This window comes from Nesoenas mayeri (genome assembly GCF_963082525.1).
Source record: "Nesoenas mayeri genome assembly, chromosome: 2".
Lineage (NCBI taxonomy): Eukaryota > Metazoa > Chordata > Aves > Columbiformes > Columbidae > Nesoenas > Nesoenas mayeri.
In genome coordinates, this window is record NC_137543.1 from 139206921 (window position 1) to 139222998 (window position 16078).

General features: G+C 40.5%; 1 protein-coding gene across 2 annotated transcripts in view; it reads left to right on the forward strand.

Moving 5' to 3' along the window:
* The window catches only part of CDK6 (cyclin dependent kinase 6), a gene marked incomplete at both ends in the record, with an annotated part of 124461 nt that overhangs the window by 85450 nt on the left and 22933 nt on the right, over window positions 1–16078 (forward strand). For both annotated transcript variants that reach the window (XM_080339022.1, XM_080339023.1), the window contains one exon: window positions 9168–9277. In XM_080339022.1, coding sequence (XP_080195148.1) covers window positions 9168–9277 — 110 coding nt within the window. The remainder of the gene's footprint in view (window positions 1–9167; window positions 9278–16078) is intronic.

Below are 16078 nucleotides of genomic sequence, written 5' to 3' on the forward strand. Positions count from 1 at the left end.
TAGCACCGAGTTTCCCCAGTCCCAAGCTGAAAAACTTTAGTTTACTCATAGTAGTCTATAACAATTCAGGATCCTAACAGAATTCTCTGTTAAACTCTGAGCTGGTGTCTACACTTGCCCCCAAATAGCGCAGAGTATTTCTTTTGAGAGCAACTCTTCTGTTCAGGTCAATGTTGATGGTCGTGTTCCATTGAAAACATTTTAATTCCATCTTCTTTATCATCTAGAAACAGCTGTAGAGTCCACAGTAAAGCCTCTCAGCTACAGAATTGGCAGTATTTAATCAATTCTTTGAGGCAATATTTACTTCGTGCATTGTCTCCTTTTATTAAAGATGGTTTGAAACAAAAGGGGCACAAGTTACATGGGAGAGAGGTCTGTTGTGACCTTCATGGTTTTGCTTTATTTCGTTTTTTTCTGTTCAGAACCAAAGTCTAACACAGCGCTCCAGGAAGCGGGGAGGCTTTTTTGTCTTAACCAGACTCTGGTTTTCTAGTAGCAATGGAAAACTGGTCTTCATTATAAAGCCAAACCCTAAGTGGTAAGTCTCAGATTTTCTAGTCTTATGAACTCAGGAAGAGACCAGGCAGCCACAAGGGCAGCTTCTGGGGATCTCAGCATGGAGCCAACCGTGGTTTGGTCCTTGGTGCAAGTTAGAGCTACATGTTCTCCTTCTCCCAGGGATGGGGCTTAAGTGATGTGAGAGACTGCAGAAGAATTGGTGCCACCCAGGGGGAATATGTAGGGTGCTAGATGAGTCAGTTTTGTGGCTATCTAAAGACATAGGGTAGAACAAAGCAATTGGAACAAGGCCCAAGACCTGGTACTAGAAATTATGCCTGTTCTCCCAGCTACCTAATATCACCAGGTGACTGAGCCAGTGGAAACATGCCAGATTGCTGCAGCCAGTAGCAAGACCAGCATCCCAAGGCACAGTCACAGGCTGCCACATTTTTAAAGCTTTGTTTCTTTTGGTATTTTGGAAGGAATTCTCTCTTACAGTAGATGTTTGACTTGACCAGCATAAGAAGCCAACGGTGTTTATTTCTTTCTGCCTTTGTATTTTTTTCAGCTCTGAGATGATAGATTATTAGAATTTGCTGTTTCAGTCTACAAATTTTCTTTAAATATTGAATCTTGAAGCATGACTGAAGAATGGCTGCTTTTTTAAAAAGCCTGTCACTCACAGTGTTGTCAAGTTTCTCTATAGGTAAATACATCACAATATCAGCACAGGCCTCATTGCATGCAAAGCTGACCACCTCTATAAAGAAACGAGCTGTCTCATATTCCACAGAAGGCTACTCTGCAGCTCAGAGGTTAGGGCATCAGGGTTTTGATTTTAATGCACAACAAACCCTGGCAAGTCTTTCTTTGACTTTCATGGGCTCTGGATCAGGTACAGCAGTGATGCTGATCTTATTTTTGATTCTTTCTCGTCGTATAAAGATAAAACACTTTTCAAGTGAAGTTTCAAGTAGTCTCTCAGAATTGTTCTCTGTATGATCTCAGTAGAGAATCCCGTGAAGTAGTCTGCTTAATGGAAACATATTTCCTTGTATTAGTTTTGAGGTAAGTTCTGAATTATCACTGATGGTTACAAATATTACCTCATCTTAAAAGCCAGTTTTCCTTTCTAGTAGATGTTGCACACAGCTGCTTAGTGCACAGAGACTTTTGAGGTAAAAACCACTGAATGTAGGTAAAGTATCTTCCGCTAGTGTTTATATGCATACGCATGATGTGCAAACACACACACACGTGCACTCCTACTGATGACGGATGTACCTAGAAATGTTCTTCATCAGCACCGTCACACTGGGTTATGTGGTTCTTCCTAGAAACAAAAGAAGCAAAATTCTGATTAGTTTTGTGTGTCTAAACCATCAAAGAAATGAATGACTTCTTTATTTATGAAGTTGTCTTACAGTAGATGCTAAATCTTGCTTTCTTCAAAGCACAAATGTTTTAGTATCCAAAAGAGATTGCTTTCTAAAATAACACCTTCATTGTGGGTGGTACTTGTGATCAGGATTTGTGTCTTCTATAAATAGATAATTTTTTACTTGATGATTTAACTAATGAGATAATAACAGCAACCCTTTCACTTTTCACAAAGCAGTTAATATGGCTTGTGCCTGAAACAGACGAATGTGAGTAAAGAGTTAAAACTGCTGTTATCCTGTGCACTTCATGAGACCCATAGCACTTGAAAGGATGTCATTTTTATATCTCTTAAACCTTTTGTCAGGAAATAAAGTGCTTTCTAAAAGCCAGCAGCATAGTTTGGTTCACTTTTTCTTCAGAAGAGAAACTATTTTAATGTTTCTATAAACAGACAAAATCTAATCATCTTTCTCTAAGAAAGAAAGGTTCTCTCCAGCCATACCTGTCTCTGCGATGGAACCAACAACAGTTGCATAATCGTGGAAGAACCACTACTCAAAAAAAGAACTGAAACAAATGTAATTACTCAAGCTGATATTATCCCTGGAAACTAAAGTACATTGTATAATGTAGTGATTATTACCTTCTCCATCACAGTTAGAAATAATAATAGGTCTTGAGAGACAGATTAAAGAGAGTCCTAGGCTTGCTTTATAAACGCAGAATGATCAGTGAATTATTAATGGTAGTGACTGGAAAATACAGTAAGACAGTCCCAAGCAAGTAAAGCAAACACACCCCTCTTCCAAACCAGGGATGAAAAATACGTTGAAGTCATTGTACGAAGCCTAAAAACCCTATGCTACCATCACCTGCCTTGGCCTTATTACACCTTTTGGAAGAGGTGGAGGTTGCTGTACAAGGTATTGCAGGGTGGCATGAGACATTGTCCCTCTCTCCCTTCCTTACCTCCTCTCTCCTTGCTCCCTGCGTCCAGCACACCCCAGACTACCCTTTCCCTTGTCTCCTGGGACTCACACACAAAGTTTGCCTATATGGCATAGGCATGCTCTTCTCCCGCAGGTCTTTGGAGTGTCCCTGGGGCATGGATGTGGAAGGGGAGGTGAGGAACGTCTGCACTGTGTGAGCGGAGCGGCTGGGGGCCTCGGGAGAGGGCAGGAGGCAGCCACAGGTCTGCCCGCACAGCGCAGAGCAGAGCTGTCTCAGCCGGCCCAGGGAGGCTCAGAGCAGCTTGCAAGGCGATCGTCAGAGCCCGTGATCCTGCAGAAATGCCATCACCTCATAACTTAGTGTCACTGCCTTCTGAATTGCCTCTTGTGCCCTGCTCAGCCCTGGTTGTCCGTCAGTATTCCAAACTGCAGGTGGTGAAACACGACAAAGTCCTTCTTTTCCTAAGCGGTTTTTTAATATTACATTGACTTCATTTTGAGTAATGCTACACTGTCAGACCAGTGAGCCATTTTTTAAGCATATTCCTTTAAGAAATTACATTTATTCTTTTCAGACTCTGTGGAGATTCAATGCAGTGGTTTGAGCAAGTGAGAGGGAGGTATGTTAGTGACAGAGAGTCTCATCACAGTGGAAACTGAAGCCAGGCTTCAATCAATACACAAGCCTGGATTTTTAGCCATCTATAGTTAACCTCTGCAACTAGTCTGTGGTGAATGTGTCAGGCTTTGTCATACAGCTGAGGAGAAATTTTCTACAAAGTTTGAAGAAAATTGTGCAAGTCATTTTTGAGTCCCAGACCTGAAGAAGCAGCCATGCAGTAGCAGCTCCACAATGAAGTTGGAAAGATTCCACTTCGTATCTTCCTAAAGAGTTTGAAGCAATAGATTTTTTGTGAAGTTGGGAGACCACAAAGAAACACTAAATATCTATATTCTATGTACTGCTGTATTCTATAGCTGTATTCCCTCATTTTTACTCAAGAAAAAAAAAATAGTCAAAAGGATGCCCCAAAGGCAATGTGAAATCCCTGCTGGTGAGAACTCTACAAAATACCTGAGCTTGAGAACCATGTTAGGGAAGTTAAAAAAAACATCTTTCATGAGGCTGAAATTCTTTAAGCAATGAAATGAGCCAGTGTCTAATGGTGAATATAATTAATAAAATCAGCACCAAAAAGAGTACGGTAGAAACCACAATCACAAAAGCAAAAGATTTCAAAGAAGAACTTTATTTGGATTCAAGGATACTTTGATTGTATTTAAGCATCTTGCTAATTGCTTTTGTGGCATGATTTTTACGAAAGCTAATGTTTTAAAGGGTTTATAGGCCTCTTCAATGTTCCCTCAGAACTAATTAGAATAAAATTAATCTCCTTCAGCTTTAGATTTCTAAAAGGAAAATGTCTACATGTGGGGCAGTCAGTTCGATCCTCCTCACAGATAGTAAGCAGTTGATGCATGTGTTCATCAGACCTGCACCACATACTTATGATAAAATAAGATCAATTGTTGGGTGAGATGAGGAGTAGCCTGTGCCTCCCCCACTGAATCACCCTCCTGTTGCCCCCTTGAATCAGCAGAGATGGGGGAAGCACAGCAAAACGCATTCTCTCCAGAGTGAAAGGAAGACCCAGGGCCACAGCGTGACTTGCTGGCTGGTAGATTAAAGAGTGCCAGGAAACATTTGTGGGCACTGCAGCTCAATTGTCTATACTGTTAAATTATTAGAATGGTTCCTGGCATGGTTTTGAGTTATGACAACAAACCTTTCCCCAGACAGTTCCTAGGCACAGTTAAGCATGGATCAAAGACCATTCCCAGTGAGCAGTTTGCATGTGGTCACCTTTTTGGGGAGGCTGAGAATTTAATAATATGGACATAGGCCACTCTGTGCCTGTTGGTCTCGGTGCCAAAGGAACATTTCCTGTCCCATTTAATTTCCTAGCACAGACGTAGCCACTGTGTTACAGTCTGATCCCTGCTTTGTTCCTGTAGCTGTGCAACTGGGCATTAGTCTGTACTTAAAGTCTGTGGCAAACCGAAATGTAGTCTTTTGTGTCTACGTTACTCAACCCCATCCTTAAACCTCTGTTTGTCTTTGTCCTTTTTGAACTGTATGCTATTCAGACAGCAACTGTATTTGGAAAGGGCTGTGTATTGTGCAGTTCCATTTAAATTAAGCAGTTATCCAAAAGTGAAAATCTGCTCTGTAAAGTAAATGGAAATCAAATGAGACTGACACAATGCCTAGACCTTGTGTTCGCATTGCTAGTAAGCAGATACTTAGCACTAATTGGATTTTTCATCAGAAACAGGTACCATGAAGTGCAGGATTGAAACTCCTGGGGCTAGATAGTCCCAGATGGCAACATCTGTCAGGTATAATAAGGCAGAAAGCTTTATTTCAGAACAAAGTTATCTTTCTTCTTCTGAGTCTAAATGCAGCTCTTCCCTTCCTTCTCACTAAGCACATTTCCTTCTTTAGAGGGTCAGACACAGCCTCAGTAGACTTTTGCAGACGTTCTTTTATTTTCTAATGCCTCTCAGATGATACACATTTCATGTATTTTCTTCCTGAAGTGCTGCCTAAATCTATTGACGTTTGAATTGTTAGAAGCAGTGATCTACTGATATCATACTTACGTGATATCATCCCATCTTATCTGGGTAGTGGAAGCATAAAACATGCACTGGACAAGGAAAACAGTTACTCCTTTCAGTATGTACTCCTTCCAGTGTATGAATTATTCTTGATCTTTCTTATGTAGCTTAATGTATGAAATACAGATGTCATAAGGTATCCTCAGGACAGGCAGAGTGGGCCAAGAAGCTAAAGGGGGAAAAGGAGCTAATTTGGCCCCAGAGTATTTGGAGGCAGTTGGAAGAAGAGAGGACAGAGTGTGGAATTTGAGGGAGTTTGGGGGTGCGAGGGAGCAGATGAGGAACGTGAGGGTGGGCAGAGCACACAGGACGTGGCGAGGCAGCAGGCCATGTCCCCCTGGGCATCTGCACTTGAGCAGCAGGGGCTTAGGGATGTTCGGTGACATTGTCGGGGGTCCATTGGCATGTGGCAGAGAGTCAGAGGCAGGGGAGAGGAGCCTGGAGGTTGAGGGACAGCTGGGAGGAACTTGGCTGCTGTAAGAGAGGAGCTGGAGAGGCCAGGCAGGGTGAGGGAAAGCAACGAGGAGGCAAAGGAGGGAAGTTTTTTACATGAGAGCGTTAAAATGTAACATGGTCACTAAAGCCTAGGGCCTCCAAAGTATTTAGGAGTCTTGCACTGAATTTAGTATCTCCATCAGCGTGTGACTGCAAACACCTTTTCCTACAGAGCAGTCACCATGTCCCACATTACGTGTGTGTCAGATTTTCAGGACAGGCAGAATTTAAGCAAAATACACTGATGCAGTTGCTTGCTTTTTTTCATCCTACAAATGGGATCTCATCAAGCAGCTCTTTATCAAGTGCTCTATCTCTCAGGGAGAGCCTGTCTCACAGTGGTGTGGCTTACCTAAGCAAAGCATTTTTTCATTCTAAGTCGGAACTGTGCTAAAGAGGAAGCGATGATCTAGTTGTTCAGCTTCACCATATCCTGTGTTCAGAATAATTTTCATTTCTACTTATCTGCAAGTGTTAATGGAATGTCCACAAATATTTTCTTGGTTTCTATGGTAAGAGAAAGAGAGTGTGAAACTCTGTCAAAACCACTGCCTCATCTGCATCATCCTGTGCTTTTCAGGAGAAGACCCTGACCACTAGAGGAGTCATCTGTGGCATTACTTGTGTGCAAACTGACATTTAGTACATTTTGATCCCTTTCAGGTTCACATTTTGAAACACAGACTTGCATATTGCAAACCATAAAGGTTATGTGGTCACTTTTATAATTACAGAGTAATAACAGAGTATATCGAAAGAGCTCAACACAGCTTACTTCCTCTCTGACTACAAAACAATCAGGCATTTGCTGGAATTTAACTGTAAGACTGCTGAAATAATTTTTGTAAAGGTTTAAGTTTCCAAATTACTTAGAAGTGACATCTCCCAGTCCCCTGCGTACACATGCAGGGAGCGTAGCAGGGTGCAAGTGCCTGGGGAACTGTGCCAGTTTGCGGTCACGTGGGAGAAGCAGCTAACGTGCTGCACGAAGCTTCCGCAGGCTCTGAACGCAGCACCGTGCCCCTGCGTGAGCATCCAGGAACCAGCTGTGTGCTGCGACACTGCTCTCAGGAGAGGAGCAGCTGTCCTGTGCCACATTTCCCTGGAAAAGGGACTCTAGTTTGGGGCACACGTTGTTAGAAGCGTTCAAACTGTCTCACAACCATGAACCGCCCAATCCTTTGCCTGTGAGAGTTCAGAGCCTTAGTGTGGCAGGGCTGGCAGGGCTGGGGAGAATAAAGCCCCTTTCACTCTGCATGAGAAGAGCTGTGTGGATCTCAAACCAGGAATCGGGGGGCTTGGTGGTATTCCCACAGGTCAGAGATCACAGAGCTCTTGCTCCTGACACTGCACCCAGACACTGACAAAAAATAATGGGTTGAAATTGTTATATCTAATTTTTCCAAGCAATATATTTTCAACAAGCTTTTCCACAAACGTCCTGAGAGAAAAAAAGGTGCAGATCAGTTCAAGAAGTATTTCTGCATCAGGAAAAATATGTATGTGTTTTAGGAGGAATTCTGTCTCAGTCCGATAGGGCAGTTCCAGTAAAAATCTCTCACCTCCAGTTACCTTCGTCTTCTTTCCCTGGAGTGGATCTCTGAATAAATTTTTCTGGTTTTTATAGAGAGAAATATTTTGGAAAAGCATCATTAGTATGGTACCAGATCAGAAGCAAGACAAATGGAGTTAAATAATGATCAAATTCCGCACAGGAACCTGTTTCTGAGGACAGGTATCTGGAAGTCTAGCTTGCCAGTGCAGAACTTTGCACTGTGTTATTGAACTGTTTCAAAGACAAATTTTATGAATAGAGATCAAAGTGTTTAAGAGGACTGTTAGCAAATATGACCACTTGTGCAAATATCCGTGAACCTCCCTTCAACAGCCTTTTGGTGGTTCCAAAAGCTGTCAGGGCATGTAATGATTGTAATAAATGTTGTATTTGCTTTTGTTTCAACTGGCTTTCACCAGCAAATTCAGCTGGTAACTTCCAATGTTATTTTTGCTTAGAAGATAATTATATTGTTATTGTTTAAAAAACCACTCTTCTTACACATTTCCTTGCACTGGTCTTGAAATTCCGAACTCACTATCTTATTTAACAATTTTTAAAGTTTTCATTCTTATCTTTGCACTTGTTCCTTGTCAGTGTTTTTACTTTGTTTCATGCTCCTCCTGAAAGTTTGTTAAGGAGCAAACAAACCAATAATTGCTGAGACCCTCCCTGCTCCCAGATTTATAGTCAGAAGTTTAAATTATAGCACACACGAAGAAAATTTTGGTATTTAGCTGATGATCATGCTTTGCTATGGCTGGATTATAACTGCATTCAGGAGCAGGATACTCCCCTGGCTCTAAGATTATATTCTAGCAACATAAGAGCTCACGCAGGACTCTGAAGAAGCTCCTTGTGTTCTTCTGTAAATATGCTGAAGATACAGTCAGCCTCATTGCTATTTGGTCCACTTGTGGGAAACGAAAGGATAAATATAAACTGTCCCATCTCTGTTGTGGGTCCCATGTGCAGGACTCATCAAAGCACATCGACGAAGCAGTGCCAGTAAAATTCCCCCTGGGTCTCTACAACATGTTGTGACATGACCACTAGGACAAGAGCAGCCTAAAAGCAAATGCTTTATGTGGCATGTCCCTGGAAAAGGGAGTATCATACGGAAATAGATTGCGAGAGATGTTAGTGCTTGTCCAACCAGCAGCACATGGGCAGAGACAGTCACACTGCTATAAAGGTCATGCAAACTGACAGTATAAGGTACATCTGTGTGGGAGGAAACCACAGTGGACAGCACTGAATGCCATTGTAAGGGACATCTTTGGGGAGGTTTTGACTTAATCTGTATCCAGTTGATAGGGGGGAAAAAAATAAATAAATATATACATATATATATATATACACATACATATACATATAAGTATATATATAATTTCTTCCTGACTTATCATCACTGTAGGTATCCATACTGAGACTTTCCATACAGGATCCTTTTCTATGCACTGACCAAACCAGTTTGTCCTAATGTGTGAGATTTTCCAATTTGGATTACATTAAATGGGATCTGTATACACAACACTTACGAGGTTGTAATTCTGTAGCTAAACGTGCTCTCCCTTATGTTCCTTTTTGTTTTACAGGTCGTTACTTTGTGGTATAGAGCTCCTGAAGTTTTGCTTCAGTCCAGCTATGCAACACCAGTTGATCTCTGGAGTGTTGGCTGCATATTTGCAGAAATGTTCCGTCGAAAGTAAGAAATACAGTTTTATTTTTTTCATGATTTTTCAAATGAAATTTGAAAAAATGTGCAGTAATGTCTGGTACAATACACTGGGTCACATTTATATTGGAAAGGCCTGATAGGATGTTTTATTTGCAGCGAAAAATGTGCCTATTGTGAATTCATACTTGTTGCCTTGTTGCCATTTTGGAGTCTCTTATTTTTTGAGGGGAGTATGTCTCAACTCTTGGTAAAGCCTGTATGAGCATCATTGTATTCTTGTTACACACAAATCCAAATGCAGATAAAAGTAGGCTAGAGAGAGTGTTGATCAGTTTGAGTACAGCTGCGGTCTAGAAAGGATTTACCATGAGGAAGAGAGAGCATGTTGGTCAGCGGAGTCTTTTTGCTCTGCAGTTTGTGCATTGGAGCATCAGATATTTGCTTGTAGCCCCTCTTGACATATTTGAGATCTCAGAAGTCACTGATTTCTAGAGATAGGAAACAGAGGTAGGATTTTTTTAGGAGTAAGCTATTTAGCCTGAGTGAAGAGAGGTAGTTAAATGTAGTCTAAAACCAAAACCCAATAAAATACTTTTTTGGGGGGGCTAATTCAATTTAATTGGCTATCAGAACTGTCTTGCTACAAAATATTATGAGTTGTGAATGCAAGAGGAACATTGTGTACTGGTCTTTCCCCATGGAAGGATACTAATATAGAGGTTGTACCATATAGGGTATGAGGACGAACAAATCCCCAAGAACCTTAACAAGGTAAATCTGTCTCGATATAAACCCAATCACCTGCATTTTGCTTGAGCTTACTGCAAAAAGTGCATGTTGTCATCACCGGGGTGATCTCCATGTAGAAACTGCATAGCATTTTGTAACATTTTGTACTGTGAAATCAAATAATATACACAAAGAAAATGTGGAAGAAAATGACACGCTGAGTGGCTTAAAAAACAAAATCAGTATCATTTACAAGGAGAAGCTGTACTGCAAGGGCAACAAGAAATAACTAATTTATACAAAGTGAAGTTTAAAATAATAGTTGAAGTCTTGCAAAATAACGTTGGGATTCTACAACTTATTAATGTTAGTATATGGAAAAATCATTCTTCTTGGGCGTCTTGCCTGGTCAAATGGCCTGGGTAGAATTATTATACTCCACCCTCTCTGTTTCTGACTCAGAAATGAGATCAGAAAATGACAAAAAAAAAAGCATGTTGGTTTTAGGAGTGTCAATTAAACCCTCTATTGCAAACTTTTAAAGATTTAATCTTACCCCATATACAGCCAGGTTCACAATAGCGTTAAGCCATTGATATTTCTCCTGATTTAAATAGCACAGTCAACAGCTTCATTTCAGCAATTGCAATAAGAGTGATACAGGACAAAAAACTAAGCACATGACTTTATTTCATGCTCGAAACTCTCATTTTATTCTCATTTAATTTGCGGTATTCTGACAGAGGAGAAATATTGCCATACCCAAGCACTACCTATTTAATTTTCACTTTTGTAATGTACAAGCCTCACTGACTCTCTAAATCCAACACAGTAAATTAAATTAGAGACAGTTAAATTTTCTACTTGTTTACAAGTGCAAATATTACATTAATATTACAAAATCAGAGATAGCTTTTTAAATGGAAATGAGATCTGGCTTGAAGCAGAGTTTGATAAAACCAGGACTTCTATTATTCTTGCCAAATGCAGGGTCAGTCTGACATTCTGGGTCCCAAATTTGGGAGACTGTCAAAAACTGTAGAGGTCAGGAATCTGCCAAGTCTGTATGTACTATGTTGTTTCATTGGAAACAGTACGACTTTCACATACTTCAGCACACAAGCATGATTTGGAAGACTAATCTAAAGCCTCATTGCCATAAAGCTCCAATGAACAGCACCGAATGCTCTCTCCATGGACTGTTGCATTGGGTTAATGTTGCAATACACTCCACATGATATGTGTTGTCTTTCTGATTCTCCTGATGGATTGCGAAAGAAAACCCATGTTACTGTGACCTTGGTAGCAATAAACTGCAAAATTTTGCAAACCCCATGGATTATTTCCAAAAGATTGAATAAATACAACAGCTATTTCTGCTGGAAAATGGTAGCACCCTTGGGTAATCGCCCATCTGCATTTCCACTGGTTTCGATAGGGTAAGAGTATGAGAGCACAGCTAAAGCTTAGGGGTACATGTTAGTTTGACATTACGACAACCTTTTTACTGTCTTACTCGGTATGCCTTCTTTCCCCACACTCTTTTGATTTCACTTTGAAAGAGTTTAAAGGTCTAATTTTTAGGAAATACACTGAGACTCCTCTTGGCTTTTTTATATCACTAGAATGGGTTCAGAAATAAAACACTGCACAGCATCACAAAACATATCAGAATCCTGTTTATGCCAAGAAGACATCTGACAGTTTGAGTTTGTTAAAATAGTTTTGTAGGCTGTTACAAACACAGTCAGGATGCTGTAGGTTTGGACAAGTATAGGAGAGAAGTGAGCTTTGTATGAATGGTCCAGTCCCTATGTTACAGATTGCTGTGTCTCTAAGTGGGAGGCACCTCATTTAATTTAAATTACCTTTATTCCAAAGCAGTTTAAGACAAATGCAAAGTATTTGTTTAAGAAATAGATCCAAAATACACAAAACTGTATAAAAGAATTCACAGACACACACACACAAAAACGTCTATCTATATATGCCGAGAGTAAATCTGAACATTTCTCTCATCTTGGCTCGCTCAGGTAAACAAATGACATTTCTCACCTAAGGACTATCATCCTGTGATGTGAGGTTTGTATAAAGTCATAGCTATATTTAAAACATGCACATTTTAATTATGATGCCGATTTGTAGGCTTCTGCACACGTGATTGCACAAAGGTTGTATCCTGAAGCCCCTCACACAGGTTCCCAAGGATCCTGCTGATCTACTTGGAGATCAGCAATAAATTGCTCAGTCGTCAGGTGTATGTGTTATGTATGCAGGATCTATCTGGCTTTGTGCATCTTTTTTTCTATTCATGTGCACTGCTGATGAGCATCCCCAAATAAAGCATTACTTGAAAATGTCCATATATGTTAGTTTCAGTTTTTAAATTTCCTGCCTACTTAAGTACATTGCAAGTGACTTCTAGACACATTTGGATGGACTGTACTTATCTAACGAAAGCGTAAACATGTTTGTCACGGTTAGTTTTCTTTGTGATTTTAAAGCTATGGCGCATTGATAATAATAACCATTAAGGTGAATTGTAAACTGTGCTATGAGTTGCTATATCACAGAATATCTGTGATATGACTGCACATCACGGAATTCTACAGAGATACAGCTGGCAGGACTGACAGAGGCCGAATAGCACGGAGGCCATCCTTTGGCACAGCAAGCAGATTAGCATTTTTTGTTATGTTTAGGTGAAAAATAGGATTACTTATAAAAAGGATTTCACTCTAAGGCCAAACATTTTCCTGGCCAGTAGCAAAGGGCCTTGTACCTCCAACTCAGTGAACAACTCATTAAAGAGAAAGGCAAAGATGGGAGTAGCATCCATGTCTGTGGATACATGAAAATCTTCCAGCTGGCTCAAGGGCTGCGGGCGGCTCCAAAGCAGGAAGTCGTGACCAGTCCTTGGGGGGAAGAAAGGAACATGTCTCTTCTTACTTGAATTAGGTAATACTTAATCAGGTGAATGAGTGTGAGAGGGGAAGAAGGCTGGAATCTGAGTCTGGGTGAAATGATCTACAAAAGAAAGCAGGGATCACCGGTCTTAGACTCTCTTCCAAGTAGGCAGTCTTGAGAAAAAAAATGTGGAAATACTTCAATGCTTCATTGTTAGTGCATCTGTGTATGCCTGGTCTTCAAAAACCACAACCCTGTATGATTTAAATCCTGCACAGGCTAGGGTGGCAGTAGGTGTGTATGTGGGACTAATGAGTCAGATATCTATATAATAATTCGAGCTACGCAAATTTTACCATAATATTGAACAAGCAATTGAGTTTATCTTTCTTTGTAGTAAATATCAGGCTAAAAATCACCAGAAGAGATCATGAGTTTTTGTAGTCTATGTTATATTTGTAGCTCATTCAAGCTGAAAAAGTCATATGATTGAGAGTGGCCAGTGTTGTGACTGCATGTGCAATCTTCATAAACATTACAGGTAACAGTTCAAACCCAAATCTTGAAACAATCCTCTCCCAAAAACCTTTTCCACCTCCCCAGACCAAAAGTAAGACAGTATTATCTCAGTGCACTAAGATTGTTCCAGCCAAGAGGGAAATTAATTCCATGCACATGGGCTTCTTACTGAAGCCTTTCATGTGCCAGTTCCATGGTGTTTTAGTCAGCCTGCTCTTGGTAAGATCATCAGTCCCAGAATTTCATAAGCTTCAAGATTGTCACAAATACCATGAGGATATTAGTTATTCATTTTTAAAGATGAAATCATGCTTTTAACAGTTGTCTCATTTTTCAGTTTACATTGCCAACTCCTAATACAGGAGACAGTTATTGTATTACCAACCATGCTTGAAAACTGTAGCAACAGAAAAGAGACATGTGACTCTACTAAAATACCTGTGGTGGAACAAGTTCCCTGGTAGACACAAGTAACACACATAGGGAAACATGCTGTAGGCATATAAATCATCTTTCAGTGGTATAAATTTGTCCAGTTAGAGGATACATCATCATGTGTGGAAAAGCCATGAGTCCAGGACTTTGTTGCTGTACTAATGTATGCAAATGTGATAAAACCAAGGTTTAGAGCCTGATCTAATGATCAGGCTGTGATGTGAGCACTGGATTTGGGACCTACAGGCTGCTTTTAATTATAAAACATGTAACAGGTTTAAAAAGCTAACAATACACCCATATTAATTCTTAAATACAACGTCTTACAGTATAGATTTCACACTAAAACACAGTAAAACTTTATTCCCCTTTCCAAACAAGCCATAGGTCATTAGAAGTGTTTGAAGTGCAGCCATCAGATTCATTGAATGTACTTTTTCTGTGTCAACTCCAGAACCAGGTGGTAGGACAGGTCTGTGGAAGGAGATGGGCCATCCACCTGCCCCTGGATTCCACCTCTACTTGTGATCTAGGGAAGAGCAGTCGGCCCTACGGCTTAAGTTTCAGTTAATGCTTTGTGGGATAAATATGGTCAAGTGATTGCAGAATAAAATAGCCAAGTGTAACAGGAACACCTGGTTTTAAGGTGTCTCTAAAAACCAAAGCTGGATAGGAAAGTCTGAACTTCTGAGTGAAAAGAATAACTCTTTTTAGATGGGTCATGTGGTAAAGTCTTTGCTTCACTGAAATCATTGTTGAAATGAACCCTGACTTCAAAGGGGATTGCAACCTCTCTAGAAACAATTCAGTGCGACAGAGTGGCACAAAGAGCGGTGCAGTTAATCTCTGTTAATGTGCACAGTGCAGCCCTTGGAGTGATCTCTGTGAAAGGCAGAGTGGCAAACTGGCAAGGTGGAGAGGATATTGCATAGTGTTGTCCCAGCTTCCATTCCTTTCGCTTCTTTCAGTGATCCTGTACAAGCTTCGCGTTGTCTTACCTGTGAAATAAAGCTCAACAGGAAACTCCCTGGGACTGTGAGACTTTCATTCAAAATAAAGGTTGGAATGTATGTGAGAGATAGGAAGAACTGTCAGTTGAAGAGCTGAGGCTGGAATTCACAACGTCTCTCTTCTGTTCTTCATGAAACTGCACAGCGCGAGCAAAAGAGTGTGTTCAAGCTAAATTTGCAAGAGTTTAAGCCACTCTGCTAGTATGATTGTTGTTATTTGTCTGCCTAAAGATCACACATGCACAAAAAAAGTAGTTTCAAAGGAAATCAGACGGTGAGTGTGTGAGCTACTGTGTGCATGTCCTTATCCAGAGAAGGAGGTGCATACTCCCATTTGTTACCGGTAGGCAACTAAGTGATAACTCATAACAGAGCCTACAGGTCCTCTGGTGCTTTGAATGGGACAGGCAGCTTTTATCTCGGAAGAGATCTGTAGTCCAGTTCATCCTTGAGTTGTTCTTGTAACCAGCATCAGTTTCATCGTGCACTCGTTTGGTCTGAATTAGCTGTTCGTATAGGTGCTAACCTCTCATAGATGGAGTCTTTCAAAAAAAATTTGAAAAAGTTAGGTATACATCTGGCAACGTATGTTCAACAGCAGGACCGCAGGTTCTCAACTGCCTATGCATGTTCTTCATCTGAAGAATGGAGAGAACAGTGGGCTTTGGGCAAAGTGATTAAGAGAAATTCTGCTATGACAGATAATTGCTTGGAAATTGGAAGTACTGTGTCCTCTACTCCAGACATATCCTGAGTTAGTCATTCCTTGTGATGAGTTGCTTTGCTGTTGAATGGTCTTGAGGAGCAGACAATGAATCCATAACTTAGCAAATGCATACCTGATGGGAGGATTTCTGTGTACTTAGTGACCCTCATTTCAGATTAAGCAACAGTATGTCATCACTTAAAAATGTTTTCCATTAATATTGTTCAATTATCCAAAGCATTGGAGGGAGCAGAAACATTGGTTTGAAGCCTGTAATCAATAGTAAATATCATATACTGGAGCATCATCAGCAAAATACTGCGCAACTTAATACGCAGCTTGTTTTTCTAAGTACCATACATATTCTTGCCATAGCCTAAGTGCCTCAGCTCAGGCAAGGATGTGACTGAAGATAGTTTTGTTTGGATAGGACCGGAGGAGAGAGGCCACATATTCATATGATACGCCATAAACAAAACTCTTTCTCTAATAGAAATAAATGGATAAGCTTAGCATGATTTA